This window comes from Penaeus japonicus, unplaced genomic scaffold (genome assembly GCF_977035675.1).
Source record: "Penaeus japonicus unplaced genomic scaffold, GWHDUDI00000001_assembly GWHDUDI00000038, whole genome shotgun sequence".
Taxonomy (NCBI): Eukaryota; Metazoa; Arthropoda; class Malacostraca; order Decapoda; family Penaeidae; genus Penaeus; species Penaeus japonicus.
In genome coordinates, this window is record NW_028234440.1 from 11,500,852 (window position 1) to 11,518,351 (window position 17,500).

At 41.3% G+C, this 17,500-nt stretch overlaps 1 protein-coding gene across 1 annotated transcript in view; it reads right to left on the bottom strand.

The window, feature by feature from the left end:
- LOC122264947 (uncharacterized) overlaps positions 1 to 17,500 on the bottom strand; it is a 183,754-nt gene that overhangs the window by 28,782 nt on the left and 137,472 nt on the right. Inside the window, exons 11-14 of the mRNA XM_086533010.1 lie at positions 13,205 to 13,291; positions 9,219 to 9,393; positions 7,801 to 7,997; positions 1 to 1,172 (exon numbers count right to left, since the gene is read on the bottom strand). The exon at positions 1 to 1,172 is cut by the window's left edge and continues 269 nt beyond it. Of these exons, the coding sequence (XP_086389136.1) occupies positions 1 to 1,172; positions 7,801 to 7,997; positions 9,219 to 9,393; positions 13,205 to 13,291 (1,631 nt within the window). The remainder of the gene's footprint in view (positions 1,173 to 7,800; positions 7,998 to 9,218; positions 9,394 to 13,204; positions 13,292 to 17,500) is intronic.

Here is a 17,500-nt window from a genome sequence, read left to right on the forward strand (position 1 = left end):
TGCTGTTGCTGTTGTGGTGGTTGTGGTGGCTGTTGCTGTGACTGCTGTGGTGGCTGTTGCCTTTGTGGCAGTGGCTGCTGCTGTTGTTGTTGCGTCTGAGGAGTGGCTGGCTCTGACGGCTGCTGTGACAATGCTGGTAATGGCTGCTGCTGCTGCTGTTGTTGCTGTACTGGCTTTTGCGGTACAGGCTGGGCTGGTGCCTGGGGTTGAGGCTGGGCTGGTGCCTGGGGTTGAGGCTGGGCTGGTGCCTGGGGTTGGGGCTGTGCCTTGGGCTGGGCCTGAGGGGGAGCCTGTGGCTGGGCCTGAGGAGGAGCCTGTGGCTGGGCCTGGGGTTGGGGAGGAATCTGGGGCTGGTGCGGGGGTTGGGCCTGGGGCTGAGCCTGGGGCTGAGCCTGCTGCTGTGGTGGCGACTGGGACTGAGGTTGGGGCTGGGGTTGTGGCTGAGCCTGGGGCTGAGCCTGGGGCTGGGTCTGGGGCTGTGCCTGTTGCTGTGCCTGTTGCTGTGCCTGTTGCTGGGGCTGGGGCTGGGGCTGGGGCTGAGGCTGTGCCTGTTGCTGGGGCTGAGGCTGTGCCTGTTGCTGGGGTTGAGCCTGGGGCTGAGCCTGGGGCTGGGGCTGGGGCTGGGGCTGGGGCTGGGGCTGGGCCTGGGGCTGTACTGGCTGCTGTGAAGCTTGGGACTTCTGCTTCTGGGGCTGATGCTGTGCTTGATGCTGCATCTGCTGTGGTGGCTGCTGTGGCACCTGTTGTTGTTGTGGTGGTTGCTGTGGCATCTGTTGTGATGGCTGCTGTGACAACTGCTGCACAGGCTGCTGAGCTTGCTGAGGCATCGGCTGTGATGGCATTGGCTGAGAGTCTTGCTGCTGCTGTTGCTGTTTGGGCTGAGGTTTGGCGACCTCCACTGATTCAGGAACTGCCTTTCCGACACTGTCCACTGTTTCACTATTCACTGACTCGGCCTTACTTGCTATGCTATTGTTCAATTTATCTTTACTTTCTCTACTAACACTATTTATTACATTACTAGAGCTAGACTCACTTGGTTTATTAGTCCTAACTACATTATCTACTGTCTCTATTTCCATATCATCCTTTTCTGCTGCTTTTTTTGCTACATCTGCGGCAAATTGCGCTGCTATGTCTGTCGAATTTGTTTTATTTGGTGGTGTTCCGCTCTGGAAAGGGGGCGAGAGATGGAAAAGGGGTTATTGATACATCTGTACATTTTCCTTCCACTACTAATCGCTTAATGAAAAATGAAAAAATAGTTTCAAGAAGATAAAACAAATTGCAAAAACTAAAAGGTAATCAGATGCCCTTACTCTTAACCAAGAGGGAGAATGAGGAGAGGAAAGGTGATTGGAAAAGAGGAAACTAGGAGAGGGTACAACAATGAAAGATTCTGTGATAGTGCCAACAGAACTTCTTGCTCGGTTAAAGTAGTTTTTACTACAAGCATACATGAATTGCAGACATTAAAACACACATGTGCAAATGTATATGTGTGTGTGTGTGTGTGTGTGTGTGTGTGTGTGTGTGTGTGTGTGTGTGTGTGTGTGTGTGTGTGTGTGTGTGTGTGCGTGTGCGTGTGCGTGTGCGTGTAGGGAGTGTATATGTTCATTTCCTTTCTGCTCATTTCAAAATAATGACAATGTTACCAATTCATACATATTCCAGCCATACTGCTAGCATCCTTATTCTCTGGACTATGCAGCAAAAGAATACTTTAAAGACTAGGATATAAGCATGAAAAATTCTTTACCAAATAGGGGGAATATAATGCGAAAATAAATATCTTCCATCAACTGAAATTACTCGAGATTTTTAAAAATCTCACTAGTAAAATCTAAAAAGAGGTAAATCTTGTAAACAATAATGAATACTGCCACTTGCTTTTCGCCCTTGGTATGAATACGAGCCCTGTAAGGTAAGTCCACAATGTCTGAGGGGGTCTAGACACCAACACTAAACTAATTTCACGCCCTCTTGCATCTCCTTAGAACAGGTTTTTACATGAGAATAACACACAGGTGTCACGCTGCTGACCCACCTGAAATGGATTAGAAGTCTAGGCAATACAAGGTTTAACAATGAATTAAATTTTTCCCCAATTGTTAGCTCTGCTTTAACTCTTCAGGTTTTGTTACTTTTTGCTGTGGTTAAAGTGATGGAAAATTACAAATAAGTATCAATTTCCTCACTCTTTCTTTCAAAAGGAGTCTAAACTGGATGCAAAAATTTACCTCACTAACCAAATTACACACTTCTATATAAACCACCCTTGCTAATTGCTACAAAAGGTCAAGTTGCTTGATACGCACACAAAATCACTCTGCATGAAGAACCCTGATATCATATCAACCTGATGAAAACAACCACCATAACTTAATTTTCCCCATGTTCTTCATAACATAACTACCAGATACTTATAGACACCACTCATTTCAGATAGCGAATGACTAACTTCAATAAAAAATAACATTTAAGGATCTAGTATTTATATATCATTACAAGATTAATATGATAATTTTATGTAATAATGAACTGTACCTAACCTATTGATACCACAAGTGCACATGCACTGTTCATTATGGTTTGTCACCAAGAAAATTATAGAGCCTAACCCAACCTCAACTACTTTACCCAATTCCTTATATTTTCAGCATTTTTTGATTACTATCATCACTATCATTAGCAGTGTAGTCATTCTTTTTCTTATAAATAATAAGAGTAAGATCTTTTTTAAATCTAAATAATAATTACGAAAATAACAACAATGTAAGGTTAGATAAAAGTGATAGAAATATTTTTCTTTTTAAATCAAAGAAAGGAGTCAACAGATGAGATCAGGTCGAGGTAATAACTGACTCCTTAGGAGTTGACATTTGTGGAGCCTTAAAAAAGTCAACAACAATAGATTACCCCCCCTCCCGCAACACACACACAACCCATTCAATCTGCATGCAAATTCTGACAGTTTGCATTCATGAGCATTAACCTATCTTATTATCCACTAAAACTTGACCAAATTTTGTACAACACTGTAAAAAAATAAAAATATACAGATGCAGTAATGATAGATTAAAAATACTGCTATAGCTGAATAACACATGTCATTTGACAATAAAATTACCAAACAACAAATGATAGTAAAAGGCAGTAACAAATGTGTACAACAATTCAAATATAAATAGTAACTAAAACCTCATGGGTATGTCTGAAAATTAATTTGGGCATCTTGCACCCTCCTAGTCTTTTGCTATGAGAAAGTGATAGGTAACATCAGGAATTGTAGTTGCATTAAGAGGGCTATCTCAAATTTAAGCCAGTTTTAGCAGTTACCTTTTCTAATTTAATATAAATCTTTTCATCTATCAACAACACCAGGCCTTCTGCTCCTAACGCATCGCACATGCACACTTGGCAAAATAGATGTAGTGCATTTATCATAATTGTGCATATACATTTTATCAGAGGATTTATCCCTCTTTTAGTTAGGACTACTACATATCTGAACGAAACTGATAAATACCTTTCATCCAACTCATAAGCAGCATGTGCACATAAATACCAAGACTTATGAGACACTACAGTCCCACAAAATTTTACTGCCTTATTATGTACAGAATGTTCACTCTTCCTATGGGCAGGTTACAGCTCTCCCTCCCCCTTTTCACCAAATTACAATGCACCATATTAGAAGCATATTGCAGTGTATTAGAACCGCTTGAAAGAAGAAACTCAAGTGCCCTTCAGTTCCCCAGAGGAGGAAGACACCATCTACAGATCACTGGGCACCATGAGGATATTAGATATAGATAATGGTATGCATTGATTAATCTCAATTTCCTAAATTTAATCATTTTTGTTAGCTTTTAAAACTCAAATAAAAAAGATTTGATTTATGTGTTTATGGTCTCTTTTTAGTCTTTCATATGGCCTTCAATTCAAATTTGAACACATTTTGGTATTAATGGACACAGCCAAACTCGGGGGGGGCGGGCAGGCGGCGTGTGACGATAACAATGCAATATTGCAATCGCCCGGCATAGGAGACTTCGCGTAGTGAGTGCCCCGTTGGGAAAGGGTTAAGTTAAGAAGAAAATTTTGTGCATCTGCATAGTACCAAAATTCTACTGTTATATTCAACGTAACCCTGATAAATGAAGATGGCTCTGGGTCCTTAACCCATTGGTCGCGGTATTAAATATTTGTGCAGTAAGATGGCTGGATTACATTGTCTGGCACGGTGCCATCTGCATCTATGACCAACTACGCCTTTGCAGATCATGCCATCGCTGCTAATGGGTTAAAAGTCAATATCATATACATTTTTAAATAAATAAAAAGATTAAAGACTATGTTATTTGTTAATGGCTGTACAATATTCATTTCATGCCATTCCCACAAAAATGAATTTTTGTTTTATAAACATATCAGTGCCTCATTCCATACAGTACAATTTCTTGTCATAAACTTTCAACCAACTTTCCTTTACAGTTGATTCACAGAATATATCCTTCAGTCCAACTGACTGTCCTAACTCTTTTGTCATTAACAAAGAGATGAAGTTTAAAGTCATATCTCTATTTAGTGCAGAATTGTATTGTGGGCTATAAGAAATGTATATCTACATATTATTAGTTATATTTTAAAATCTTAAAAAATTTTTGTCCTCAAAGGGGTAACCCAAAAAAAGAAGCAATTGAACCATATACATAAAATATTAAAATCTCCATCATACGCAATGAATCTGATAATATGTAGGCTAAGCAAACAAAAGTCGAAGCAAAGCATGGAACAACTTGATAAAACAGTAATCTCAATGTTGCTTGGCCAATAGTCATTAATAAGAAATGAATTCAAACCTAGACTACACTAGTTACCTAAGCCTCACCTTACATAATCAAGCTTTAGTTATATACAAAATCCATTCAATACTGTCTTCGGCATCCCTTTATTTCACAGATGTTTCAGCCATTTGTTAAAGTCATAAAATATTAAATGACATTACGATCCCTATTAGATCATTTGTATTCAACAGAAAGTAGTATGACAGGGGCAATGTAATCTGAAGCATCAAGGGGAATAAAAGCCCAACAGTTAATACAAAGGAAAGTTGATTAAATTTAAAGTATTTTTGCCATAGTATTAAACTATACAAACTCCTAATAACAAATTAGACATTTTAAATAAAATTCCTTTAAGATTTTTTTTGGCTCACCAACACAACCAAAATCACACACTAAAAGCTTAAACAAGAAAAAAAACATCAGAAAGCACTGTGTCTGTAAAATTTCTTAAAATTGACAAATACTCCCATTTTCACTTCTCGTGACTACATTATGCAAATTCCCAATAATAATAATAATAATAATAATGAGATTTAGCTTTAACCACAATGAACAGATCAATCTTCTGAGTTACATTATTGGTTTTATAACTATAGTAATGCACCTATATAATTCTGGCATGCTGATTAACCCATTCATGCCAGGGGCATTCCAGCCTTGCGAGTTGCAATGCCTGGGCTCTCGGACACATAGGCCTAAATCAATTAAATGATTGACGCCGTATGACGGCACTCTGCGAATGGGCCTTGAATGCGCGGTACCCGTGGTGTACCAACCCATCCAGAGAGGGTTAACCTGCAATACATTTTGCCCATACCTAGTAAAAAAAGGAAATTATAAACATTCAGCTTTCCAAATTCCTTTTAATGAAAGTCAACAGGACATACTAGTCTTTGGAGGGAACCTTGTAAAAATATAAAATGAGTATAAGCAAGAGATATGCTGCCCATAGTTGCCATTTAAATAGCTATATATATTCACAAAATGATATTGATCACCAGAAAAAAATTATCACCATAAGATCAAGACAAATAGTCAACTACCTGACTTTCAGTGGCTTATGAACTTTGATAAAGCAGAAGGGTAATAAAGGACAAATTCTTTTCTCTTATGAATTAAATCTATTCTTTTCTCTTATGAATTAATCTATATGTAAATGCACTCAGGTAGCAACATCCTGAAACCCCCATCCCCCCCAGGCTGGGGATAAAGTGAAACACACTTGTGGTATGGGGTTGCTTCTTGGGAAGAGGACTATGCAGTCTGATGGTGATTGAAAAGAATTCAAGAATACATCAATAGTTATCTTAATTCTTTCCATAGCATATTTAGAGGTCAATCTGATAGGCTCAGGATCTGATGTGTTTCAGCAGGACAGAACCCCTGCTCACAGTCACAGAGTGGCTCAGTAACTGACTTAATAAATGACTAGCCAGATAACAGTCCTGACTTGGCCATTCTACAACAGGCTTTTCACCGGGTCGGATCACTGCATTTTTCCTTTTGTTGAAATAAGTCATTCATTCATTCATTAGATATGATGACACATTACACAAAATGTTTCTTAATTTTACTTTGGTAATATATCAGAGGCTCATTTTTCAATACAGAAAATAAAAGAATCTTGGAAGGGTTAAATCCCCTTTTAGTGATATAGGAACCGTGGGAAAACACCAAAACCCCGGAAGCTCAAGAACCTTACTCTTTCACTCCCTAAGAACTGAAATTTAGTGAAGAGGAGTCAAGGTTGTCCAATAAAGTACTAATGGTTATCATAATGTATTATTTTATGCAGTAGCAACACTTTTGTTGCAGGTGATGATTTCTGGAGTAAAAACATGATGCCAAAATTTTGTCTGCTACTGGAGATATATATATATATATATATATATATATATATATATATATATATATATATATATATATATGTATATATGTATGTATATATGTATGTATATATATACATATATATACATATATTTATATATAATTTTATATATATATATATACAAATAATATATCTATATATACATCTATATTCATAAATATAAATACATATGTGTATACACATTTATAAGTGTATATACATATTCATGTATATAAAGTTTCAATCTAAAAAAAAAAAAGATAATTGTTTGAGGATTCTCCAGTTCATACTCACACTTCTATTTACTCAGTCCATCACTCCCCAAAATCTTTGGTCCGTAGCCATGCAAAATTGGGAATTATTAATAAAGTAAGACCTGATGTCAAAATAGTTACATTTGCATCCAGCTGCAGATTACAACAATGAAAGATATGGTGTAAGTCTGAAGTTTTAGCTACCACAAGTGAAATTCTTAAAATAATAGACTAAAATTTGATCAATGTTGTTAGTCTTTCTAACTCGAACATTGGCAAGATTTCTGTATTAAATTGTAAGAACTTATTAAATACACTCTGAGGTATCTGTTCATAACTAACAAATGTTAGTATATTCCCAGCAATTTTGCAAATGGTGATACTGCATTATATTCCCAGAATTATCAAGTAGTACTTATTCATTTAACTGTCCAGAGAAATATATCACTTCTTGAATGTCAGAGAATACAAGTTTTCTAGGTTTCATATTCCCAATTTAGAGCATAGAAGAGTTGGCATGAGTGACAGAGGATAGACAGATGGATAGGATAGGAAAGGTATTCATTAAATGCAGTAAAGGCAATACAAACTTCAAATATCTTCTTGTAAATTTGCAAAACAAATTGAACATTCCTAATTTTTACATGATGTAAATAAAGTATTCTGTCCAAAATCATATGAAACATAATGTATACAATGAAAAAGAAAAAAGAAATTTAATGAGTACCAATAACTCTTTTCTTACATAAAGTAACCCCAAAACGGCCCCAAAACAAGGAAGAAAAGTGAACAAGAAAGACAGCTTGAGAAATTACTTTTAAGAACTTACTGGTGCTGGAGTGTTACTAGCACTAGACTCTGATGATTGGGGAGGAGTTGGGCTCTTGTCTAACTTGTCCTTGTCCATGTCATCAAGAATGTTTTTACCAGTACTAGGGTCTACAATTGCCAGCTTCTTGCGCTCCCTCTGTGGGGCTGGTCCTATACCTGACTTCATCGGCTGTTGAGGGGTTGATGGGTAAAACACTGCAAAGGAAGAAAAGACATCAATGTATCTACTTTCTTACACTCTATCACAAAATTGGTAACATATAAACAATCATGCACACAAACACACATACAAATACTACAGACTACTTAATCCCAAGTAGCTAGCTAACCCTTTAAGGAGGTATGTTACTATGTACCTAACAAAGGCAAGGAACTCATTTCCAAATCCATGTCTCCATTATTCGGCAGCCATAAATTCAATCAATTTGAGAAATTTGGTGGAGTACAATGTAGCAAGTCCTCTAAATATATGATTAATAACTCATTTTTAGACAGTTTATAGATTAAAGATACATCCATTGCCTTTGTGATGAGTTAATGAGGCAATTCTCAGTCTATTGAACACAATACATGCCAATCCAGATCATCAGATGAAAGAGCATCATCTTGGATGAAGCAAAGTTAATTGGCAACTTTTGGCAAGGCAAAGGAGGAACGGGGAGGGGGGGAGGGGATAAAATATCTGTGCATAAAATATAAACTGCCAATCAATATAGTAGGATTCTTTGCCCTTAAGCTGATTTTAACCCTACTCTCCAGTCATCCTCTAATATTATTATAATAATAATAATAATAATAATAATAATAATAATAATAATAATAATTATAATAAATTGTTTTTAGATAAGAAATAATAATATGCTTTAGTAGACTTTTTCAGATCTTGGTAATTCATCTATATCAACCAAAACTTTGCAACTGATGGATGACAGTTTCAGGTGGCAGGCCTAATGATCAACACTTTTCATTAATTTTGAAGGATGGAAAAACTGAATAAACTTTATATGACAAAATCTATGCTTAAAGAATGTGAACTTCATTATTGAAAATTCTCTCTTATACCAATTTAGCAGACTGAATTCATAAACAAATTATCAAGTACCATATAATTACAATTAAATAATTAGAACTTAAACTATAACAGCAGCAACAATGAAAATAGGAAAAAAAATAACAACAATAAGTGATATAGCGCTGCTGATAATTAATCAATATCAACATTCAGAAAATGGAAACAAGAGCGAAAGGCAAGAGTAAGAGTTAGCCTCACTCTACCAAAACACCTCCTCAAAGGGTTAAATCCTATAGAACCATCCGAACCAGCAGAATGGAAGACCATCACACACAAAAACTGCACTTGAACCAAGACACCAACATCAACACATTAACGAAGGACAAATCCCACGAGCTACTTACCTCCCTGGGGCTGCCGATACTGGATGGTAGGTGGGGCCTCGTGCTTACCTCCCGGAGCCTGGTGGTACTGCATGGGCTGGTAGTGGCCTGTGGGGTGAGGCTGAGCCATCTGTGGGGGATGGTACTGCCCAGGCTGCGTGTGTGGCGTTGCTTGCCGTGGCGGACCCATTGGAAACTGAAACACGGGTGGAGAATGTTTATACTTCAGACAATCTGGATAATGGTTGGAAAGTGTAAGCATAAAAGTGAGGAATTAAAGAATTTAAAGTTAGTATAACCTGTAAAAACCAATAATCAACTCTCTTTATAGGCAAACTAGTATTTATATCAAGTATATTACAACAATCAGGATCTAATAATGCACCACCTCAAATCTATAGATATCATATAAATGTGAAACAAGTACTTCACCACAGTAAGACACTATACCAGAATGTATTAGTAAACAAAAACACAAGTGAGCTGGGCACTTAGCAAACATGCAAGTATGGACATCAAGCATTGGTAATTTACCCCCAGCCACACCAGAATAATATCAATACAAAAAATGAGACTTTTACCACTCACTAATAGCCCTTTACCCAAATTTCTTGGGTTATGTCTTTACAAGTTAAAACTTCAAATAATACTTAAATCTACGACCCATAAATACAATTAGATAAAACTACTAAAAGAAAATTGTTACAGTAACTTAGATAGGACAAAATGAAGTCTTAGTTATATCCAAAGAAATCAAAGGCTAATTACATTTTCTTCCCTGAGATACTGAAGAGATTTTCATAACCTTAGAAAAAGATTTTAAAAATTAGAAAGTTAATTGTGGTGTTCCGTTTATCCTTGTTCTGCGTGAGCGAGTGCAAGAATAAATGCATGAAAATTAGTATGCATGTGCAGGTGTGTGTATGTGTGTATGTGTGTCTGTGCAGGTGTGTGTATGTGTGTATGTGTATGTGTGTGCAGGTGTGTGTGTGCAGGTGTGTGTGTGTGTGTGCACAGGTGTGTGTGCGCAGGTGTGTGTATGTGTGTGTGTGTGTTTGTGCAGGTGTGTGTGTGCAGGTGTGTGTGTGTGCAGGCGTGTGTGTGTGTGTGTGTGTGTGTGTGTGTGTGTGTGTGTGTGTGTGTGTGTGTGTGTGTGTGTGTGTGTGTGTGTGTGTGTGTGTGTGTGTGTGTGTGTGTGTGTGTGTGTGTGTGTGTGTGTGTGTGTGTGTGTGTGTGTGTGTGTGTGTGTGCAGGTGTGTGTGTGTGTGTGTGCAGGTGTGTGTGTGTGTGTGTGTGCAGGCGTGTGTGTGTGTGTGTGTGTGTGTGTGTGTGTGTGTGCGGGCGTGTGTGTGTGTGTGTGTGCAGGCGTGTGTGTGTGTGTGTGTGCAGGCGTGTGTGTGTGTGTGCAGGTGTGTGTGTGTGGTGTGCGTGTGTGGTGTGCGTGTGTGGTGTGCGTGTGTGGTGTGCGTGTGCAGGTGTGTGTGTGTGCAGGTGTGTGTGTGTGTGTGTGTGTGTGTGTGTGTGTGTGTGTGTGTGTGTGTGTGTGTGTGTGTGTGTGTGTGTGCAGGTGTGTGTGTAGGTGTGTGTGTAGGTGTGTGTAGGTGTGTACGCGAGCGCGCATAGGCGAGTGTGCGCGCGTGCATGTGCGTTTGCGTATGCATATGCGTTTGCATGTGCGTATGCGTGCGTGTGTGCATATGCGTGTGTCTGTATGTATACGTGTGTGCGTATGCGTATGCGTGTGTGCATATGCGTGTGTCTGTATGTATATGTGTGCGTATGCGTATACGTATGTGCATGTGCATGTGTGCGTGTGTGTGCTTGTATGTGTATGTGTACGTGTGCGCCTGCGTACGTATATGTGCGTGCATGTATATGTGCGTGCGTGCGTATGTACGTATATGTGCGCGTATGCCGCCGCTGTCGCCGCCGCTGCAACCCGATCCCGATCCCGATCCCCCCTCCCAGGACTTCTTCCAGCGACTTCGGCTCAAGAATGTCGCGAACCAAGCGTGATTTCTCTTCGGCCCGCTGGCATACCTTCTCCACGAACGAATGAATCATAGATTGGATCACACGGAACGGACTCGCAAAATAACACACTGCATTTCTTAATACAAGGAACTGACGACGACAGTGCCTTCTGATCGATATGACATGCTTAAAAAGAAGCTTCCACGAGACAACATAATTTAGGTCTCCTAACGGCTCAGTGGTTAGCTTCTCCCCGAGAGGCCTGGCCGACAGCCAACGTAAATTATATCGAGGTTGCTTTTGTGAGTCCTCCATTTGTGACGCGCGGGACTAAATGGCCACTGTTAAACGCCGTTAATAAATAATACTGAGATATTGCAAAATCTTTCGTGGCACTCAATGGCGCCTTTTTGTCTAAAAAACTGCGATTCCGTTTAGCTTTTCGATTGTAAATGTAAATTACTGACAAAGTATTATTACCCTATATAATGTACGTTTGGACATACAAAGAAAGTCTTCCCTATTACTGAAATAGACCTATCCAAGGGTTCGTGTGACAACGGCCCGACGCACGTACACACGCACACTATTTGGTTCCACCTTGGAATGCTCTCGACACACTATCTTGACCAACAAAATTTTAAAATCAAATAGCTGCTAATTTTGATACGTCGCGTGTCCTACAATCACGTGATTCCGAAACTCATCGATTCATTTCGCACCAGGACGCGTGGGTTATTTAATTCGAGCAGAGATCTCTGACTCCTTGCATAACAAAAAGTAATCGTGGAGCAACAGATTATGAAAACAAACACCAGTCAGTTCCCCACAAGTCGATTCAGTCGACTAAACTACTAATGACAACCGACTGTAGGCTATATTTTTTCCTCCTTGCGCGGTATATTCAATGTGACTGAATTCTCCCCTACTAGACTTTGAATGTAACTAGTGCGAGCAAGCAATGACAATCTGCATGTAGTTGTCCAAAATCATACTCAACTCGAGTTCCGATCCACCCTACCATATCTATCATATCCCAAACTCTCAAGATAAATATTGGTGCCGGATGAAAACGGGGTACCCCCCCTTTTTTTAAACCGTGGCATTATCACGAAAAGTAGTCGTCTGGCAGTCCACCAAAAAGCCCTAGGCCTACCTGCCAACCAAAGCACCAATCAACACGGGCCAACCCAAAACCCAAACACATCCAGCGTTGAATCTTACGCTGGGTGAAACAATATGCCAGGGTGCCATGACAACTTGCGACTGAACTGACTAAGAACGTTTAGTTTCGCCGACTAGCACTATCCAAGGTCGATTCCCCAATACTATCGCCAAAGAACTTTAAGACCATACTTAATGCCAATTAATCCAATCGTAAACAATTGCACATTGGATATGCCCATGAGAAAATTGATTCTGAATAGCACAAATAAATTAATGGAAAAGATGAGTCTCTTTTGATCAATAGAAACAAAGCTTAGCAATAGGTGAGCAAAAGACCCCCACATTAACACTGGTTCTAAATAAACCAATGCCAGGTTTCATAGCAATAAGGAAGATGTGCAAATAATGAAATAAAACAATACTGCGATTTAGCACAGTCTCCCTAACTTGTATAGCTCTACACTTAAATAAATCCCTATCTCTGGCATATTATCAATAAGGAAAAAAAACATAATAATGCATAATCGACATACATGCTCATTCCGAATAGAATATACTGTTAAAAGCATCTGCAGGGAAAAATAATTGTTAAAACTATTTATGTACATGTCTTTGAGTGTGCGTGCGTATGGATATGCGCGGCTGCGCGTGCATGTGTGAGTGTGCCTGTGCACCGAAATGTGTAACTTTGCGTGTGTATGTCATTTTGTCTGTGTATGTGCAAGTTGAACGGCGAATGTGTCTCAGCATATGTATCAGCGTGATATCTGTACGTGCACATATGTCTGCATGTCCTGTATAGGCTGTAGGTGCGTGTGTGCGTGCTGGTGTCTGGAGACAAGATATATATGTAATCAGGGTCGAACCTCTAGGTCAGTTGGGTGGGACGCACGGTTGGACATCCATCGACCTCTCCCAGTTGGCACGCCGTTGAGGATAGGACGTATCCCATTCTGATAATACAGGAGACTACGGTTATTGTTATCCAAAAACACCCTACTGCAACTCTAAATTCACTAATCAAACCACTACGGCTGAGTCATCAACACTGCATCTTTGGGTATTCGAGGTTACTGTGCAGAATGACTTGCATACAACTCTGCATATCAATAACAATAACAATTATAATAATAATGATGATAATGATGATGATAATAACAATAACGATGATGATGACTGTTGAATAAGGATGATTAATGGATGGATGATTGTTGATGATGATAACAGTATTGCAAAATCATCTTGTGCATTAACTTCGAATCCCATAGAGTCCGACGTCTAAACATGCACATTGGAGATCCGTTATAAGGAGATCTGGAGATCCATTTGAGATATTGTGTAGTGTTCGTCTTGCAAACCGACGGCCATGTGTGTTGCACCCCTAAACCCCTAAACCCCTTCCCTTTCCCTGCTCTAAAGCCACCAAGCCAAGTCTCACTGGACACTGCGTAACCGCGACCCGAACCCAACCTACGTAACGAGACCCGGAATCACGCCATAGGTAAGAATAAGCATGAATCACGGCGAGCGAGGCAACAACGGCGGGCAACCCTCAAGTGACTGCCATGGCGCGCTCTGACCGCCGGCCAGATGGAGTAGGGATGGCCGAGCAGGACCTACAGCTGCAGCGTCAGGCCTGCTGCAAACCGCCCACAATGTCGCCACCACAATTCGAATAAAGACCTCGCCAAATTTGAAGCTAATAATCGTGAGCGAACACGGAAGAGAAAGAGGAGGGGAGAGGGGAGAGGAGGGGAGAGGAGGGGAGAGGGGAGAGGAGGGGAGGCGCTGGGCCAGAAACATTGCACAACCTCTATTCTTGGCATCCGTCGAATCCTAAAGCTCCAGATATGAGCGTCCGCACAGGCTTTTGTTTGTACCCCATTTCGTGGGGCATTCCCTGAGTGGCGAGGGGACGCGATTGGCTTCCGAAATGGCGATATGGCAAGTGGCGGAGGTGAAGACACAGCGACCAGCCGCATTTATTCTTCTCAAGGGAAAGCGGCCAGTGTGCCTCCCAAGAGCAGAGGGATGAGAGCCTTACATCGGGGAGTGAGATGCGACAGGACGCCCTTCCGGCCAAATTACCTGACGGGGTGGACAGAGGGCCTCGCTAACATCTGGATCATCACACACCGCAACCCCCCCCTCCCCCTCCCCCTCCCCCTCCCCGAGTATGGATATAGAGGAGGCTAACAGACAACGGTCTGCAGCAGCACGGCCATTCTAGCTCATCGTGGCACAGCTGCCGCAGGGCGGAAAGCTGTGGCAGCCGGGCAAGTTAAAACGAGCGAGGCGGCAAATGCCCAGAGCATGAGTAAACCCACACAAGCTTCACTCTCCCAGGTGCAAGGTCACAGCCACGCCCTCGTGTCATTCGTCCACCTCCCCCGCGTGGAGAGACCCGTACTAGTGGATAATAGCATATGGAAGTACAAGCAAACATTTGCACAGAGGCAGGGATCCATCATTCTATATGCATGGACATATGAGACTCAGTATATGTAGATGAGGGTATAAATATGACTGAATAAATTCATAACGTAAAAGAAATGTAACACGTTTCGGTTACATCTTCCATTAGAATTACGTGTTTTACACAGCTTGCTTTGTGACGTTATTCACTTTCCTTTATACCTCTATCTACATTTATCCACTGTGTGTGCGTGCGTGTGCGCGCGCGTGTGAGTTTGTGTGAGTGTGAGTTGGAATGGTGTGGTTGGTGCGAGTGTGAGTGTTTGTGTCCGCGTACATCACCTGTTAGCACCTTCATACATGCACCTCGTACAAAATCTTGCAAATCCGAGGGTCTTTTGACCTTTATGAATCGTGCACTAACGGCACAAAACGCTCATGTCGCTGTCTGCAAACTTTATTTATAAGAGGTACTTTGGCGACTCTGTTTTCACATGCTCATTCACCAACCTAGATAATGTTTTTGTGTGTGTGTGTGTGTGTGTGTGTGTGTGTGTGTGTGTGTGTGTGTGTGTGTGTGTGTGTGTGTGTGTATGTATGCGTGTGTGTGTGTGTGTGTGTGTGTGTGTGTGTGTGTGTGTGTGTGTGTGTGTGTGTGTGTGTGTGTGTGCGCGCGCGCGTGCATGTGCGCGTCTATGATTTCAATCCATTTATGCAACAAATTCGAAACCAGTGCCCAACCTGCCACAGCAACATCACGTGCATGGCAATCCTATCTCCCGCTGGTTAGCAACGATATTACCATCAAGCAAGCAGCAACGTAGACCTCTGGCGGCGAGAGCTGGGTCCCAGAGCCAGGCCAGCTGCGAGCCACGAGTTCCAGGCGGTCAACACGTGCCATTCTGGCAGGCAGGTAACCCCCCCCCCCTCGGTCCGCTCCCCACTATTCAAACTTTCGTATTTAATGATTCCCTGACGTCATGAACACGGCAACACCCAATTACGGGTGATATAAAGAGCAATTACTTTATGCTAACATCATTTACAATATTAAGTAAGCGATCCACGGTCAACGAATCAAACCGAAACTAGTTCTCTGCTCTGCCAATGCTTTCGCCTCGGAAAAATCATCCCCGCAAACACCCCAGAGACTCCCATTTGGCCTTATCGAAACACCGCAAATAGGCGTGGTAGGATAATTGAACAGCATTTAATCTCATAGGTCACATATTGAGGGTCACTAACGTGCTGTATACTTGAGGCTCTAAAATTCGCGCTTGAACTTGACAACTGTGTTAACCGAGACTTATGTTTGGATCTTTTCCCGGACGAAGGTATACGTTACAGCTTATGCCGTGGGAGGCTGGTATAGATAGCATTTATGTTCTATTATTATGTATAATTCATTGGCACTATTGTAATGTATTATAATGTATATGTACTATTGTACGGTATACAATGAATAGGTACTATTATATAGCATATTTTGTGTCTAGTTTAAAACTGCTTAGTGCGAGTTATATTTGCCTAGTTGCTTTATAAATGGCGTTGTAATCTGTCCATTCGCCTTCATAAAACAAATTATTATATATCCGAATCCCTGCCCTCTTGTCATTTTTATCGAGTAAAGAGGCTTTAAAAAGGACACCTGTCTGGGTAAACACAACGCAACCTTCGCCACCTGCTTTGGATCACGTGAACAGCACCGACTCCCTAATGATTCCTACATAATTTTGCAGCAGGTGTCGAGGGCCGGTATCAGCTGTTGAAGCAGATGTGCCCCCACCCCCACTGACTGAAGCCACCCCTCCCTCCCCCCACAGAAGAAGAGGCATTACGCAACATTTACAAGCCAGCTAATCGCATGCCGATACCAAAGGCTTTCGACATTAAGAAGTCCATTGAAAAGAAGGGTTTCCTCATGCGTTTTCTAAAAAAAAAAAAAAAAAAAAGTATTCAGCGGGGATTAGCAACGCTTAAATGCACCACTGCAATTAGTCATATTGCCGTTCCTAAATCAAAACATTTCAAACCGACTATTAGTAGCATCTTCCCTATAAAGTTATTAGTTGGCATCATGTCTTGTTGCAAACGAGAGCTGTATTATTATGACATACAAGGCAAGCAAGCAGACAGACACAAACACGCGCGAGAAAACACACAACCAAAGCCTTACCTACTTTTTCCATTAATAGTTTTGCATCTAAGAAACGATAGAGGGGACATCTGACAAAATTATTTACTAGAAAATCATCACAAACTCCTAGTGCAGATCAGCAAAACCCATGGATTCTGAGAACGCAAGCTCGCTATTCGATCCGGAAAAACGGGGCAGGTTAAAGTAAGACAAATGAATATCCCTTCCGTTTCATTCAACACCCTGTCCGGGAGACGCCAGAGGCAACGGAAGGTCGCGGCCCACAAACAGCTCGCATAGGCCTACGTGACCGGACTTTCACGCACACCACGCGCAAATTCTCCCCGACACGTGGCACGCGGGGCACAGAGCAACTCACGCCGTTTCAGACGAAGCTGAAGCAGAGATCCTGAGGGGCGTTCTCACGTAGGGCGCCTCGAGACCGAAAAGTTGGCACGGCTCCCTCGGCTGGGTTGGCACCGTCGGCACGCGCATGCTTCGAAGTACTCGGACTTCTGGTGTGCTTATGATGGCTTTTCGATTTTTTTTCGCAGCATCTCCATCCGGGTAAAATAATACAACTGCAAAACTACAACCTCCGACCAAGAAT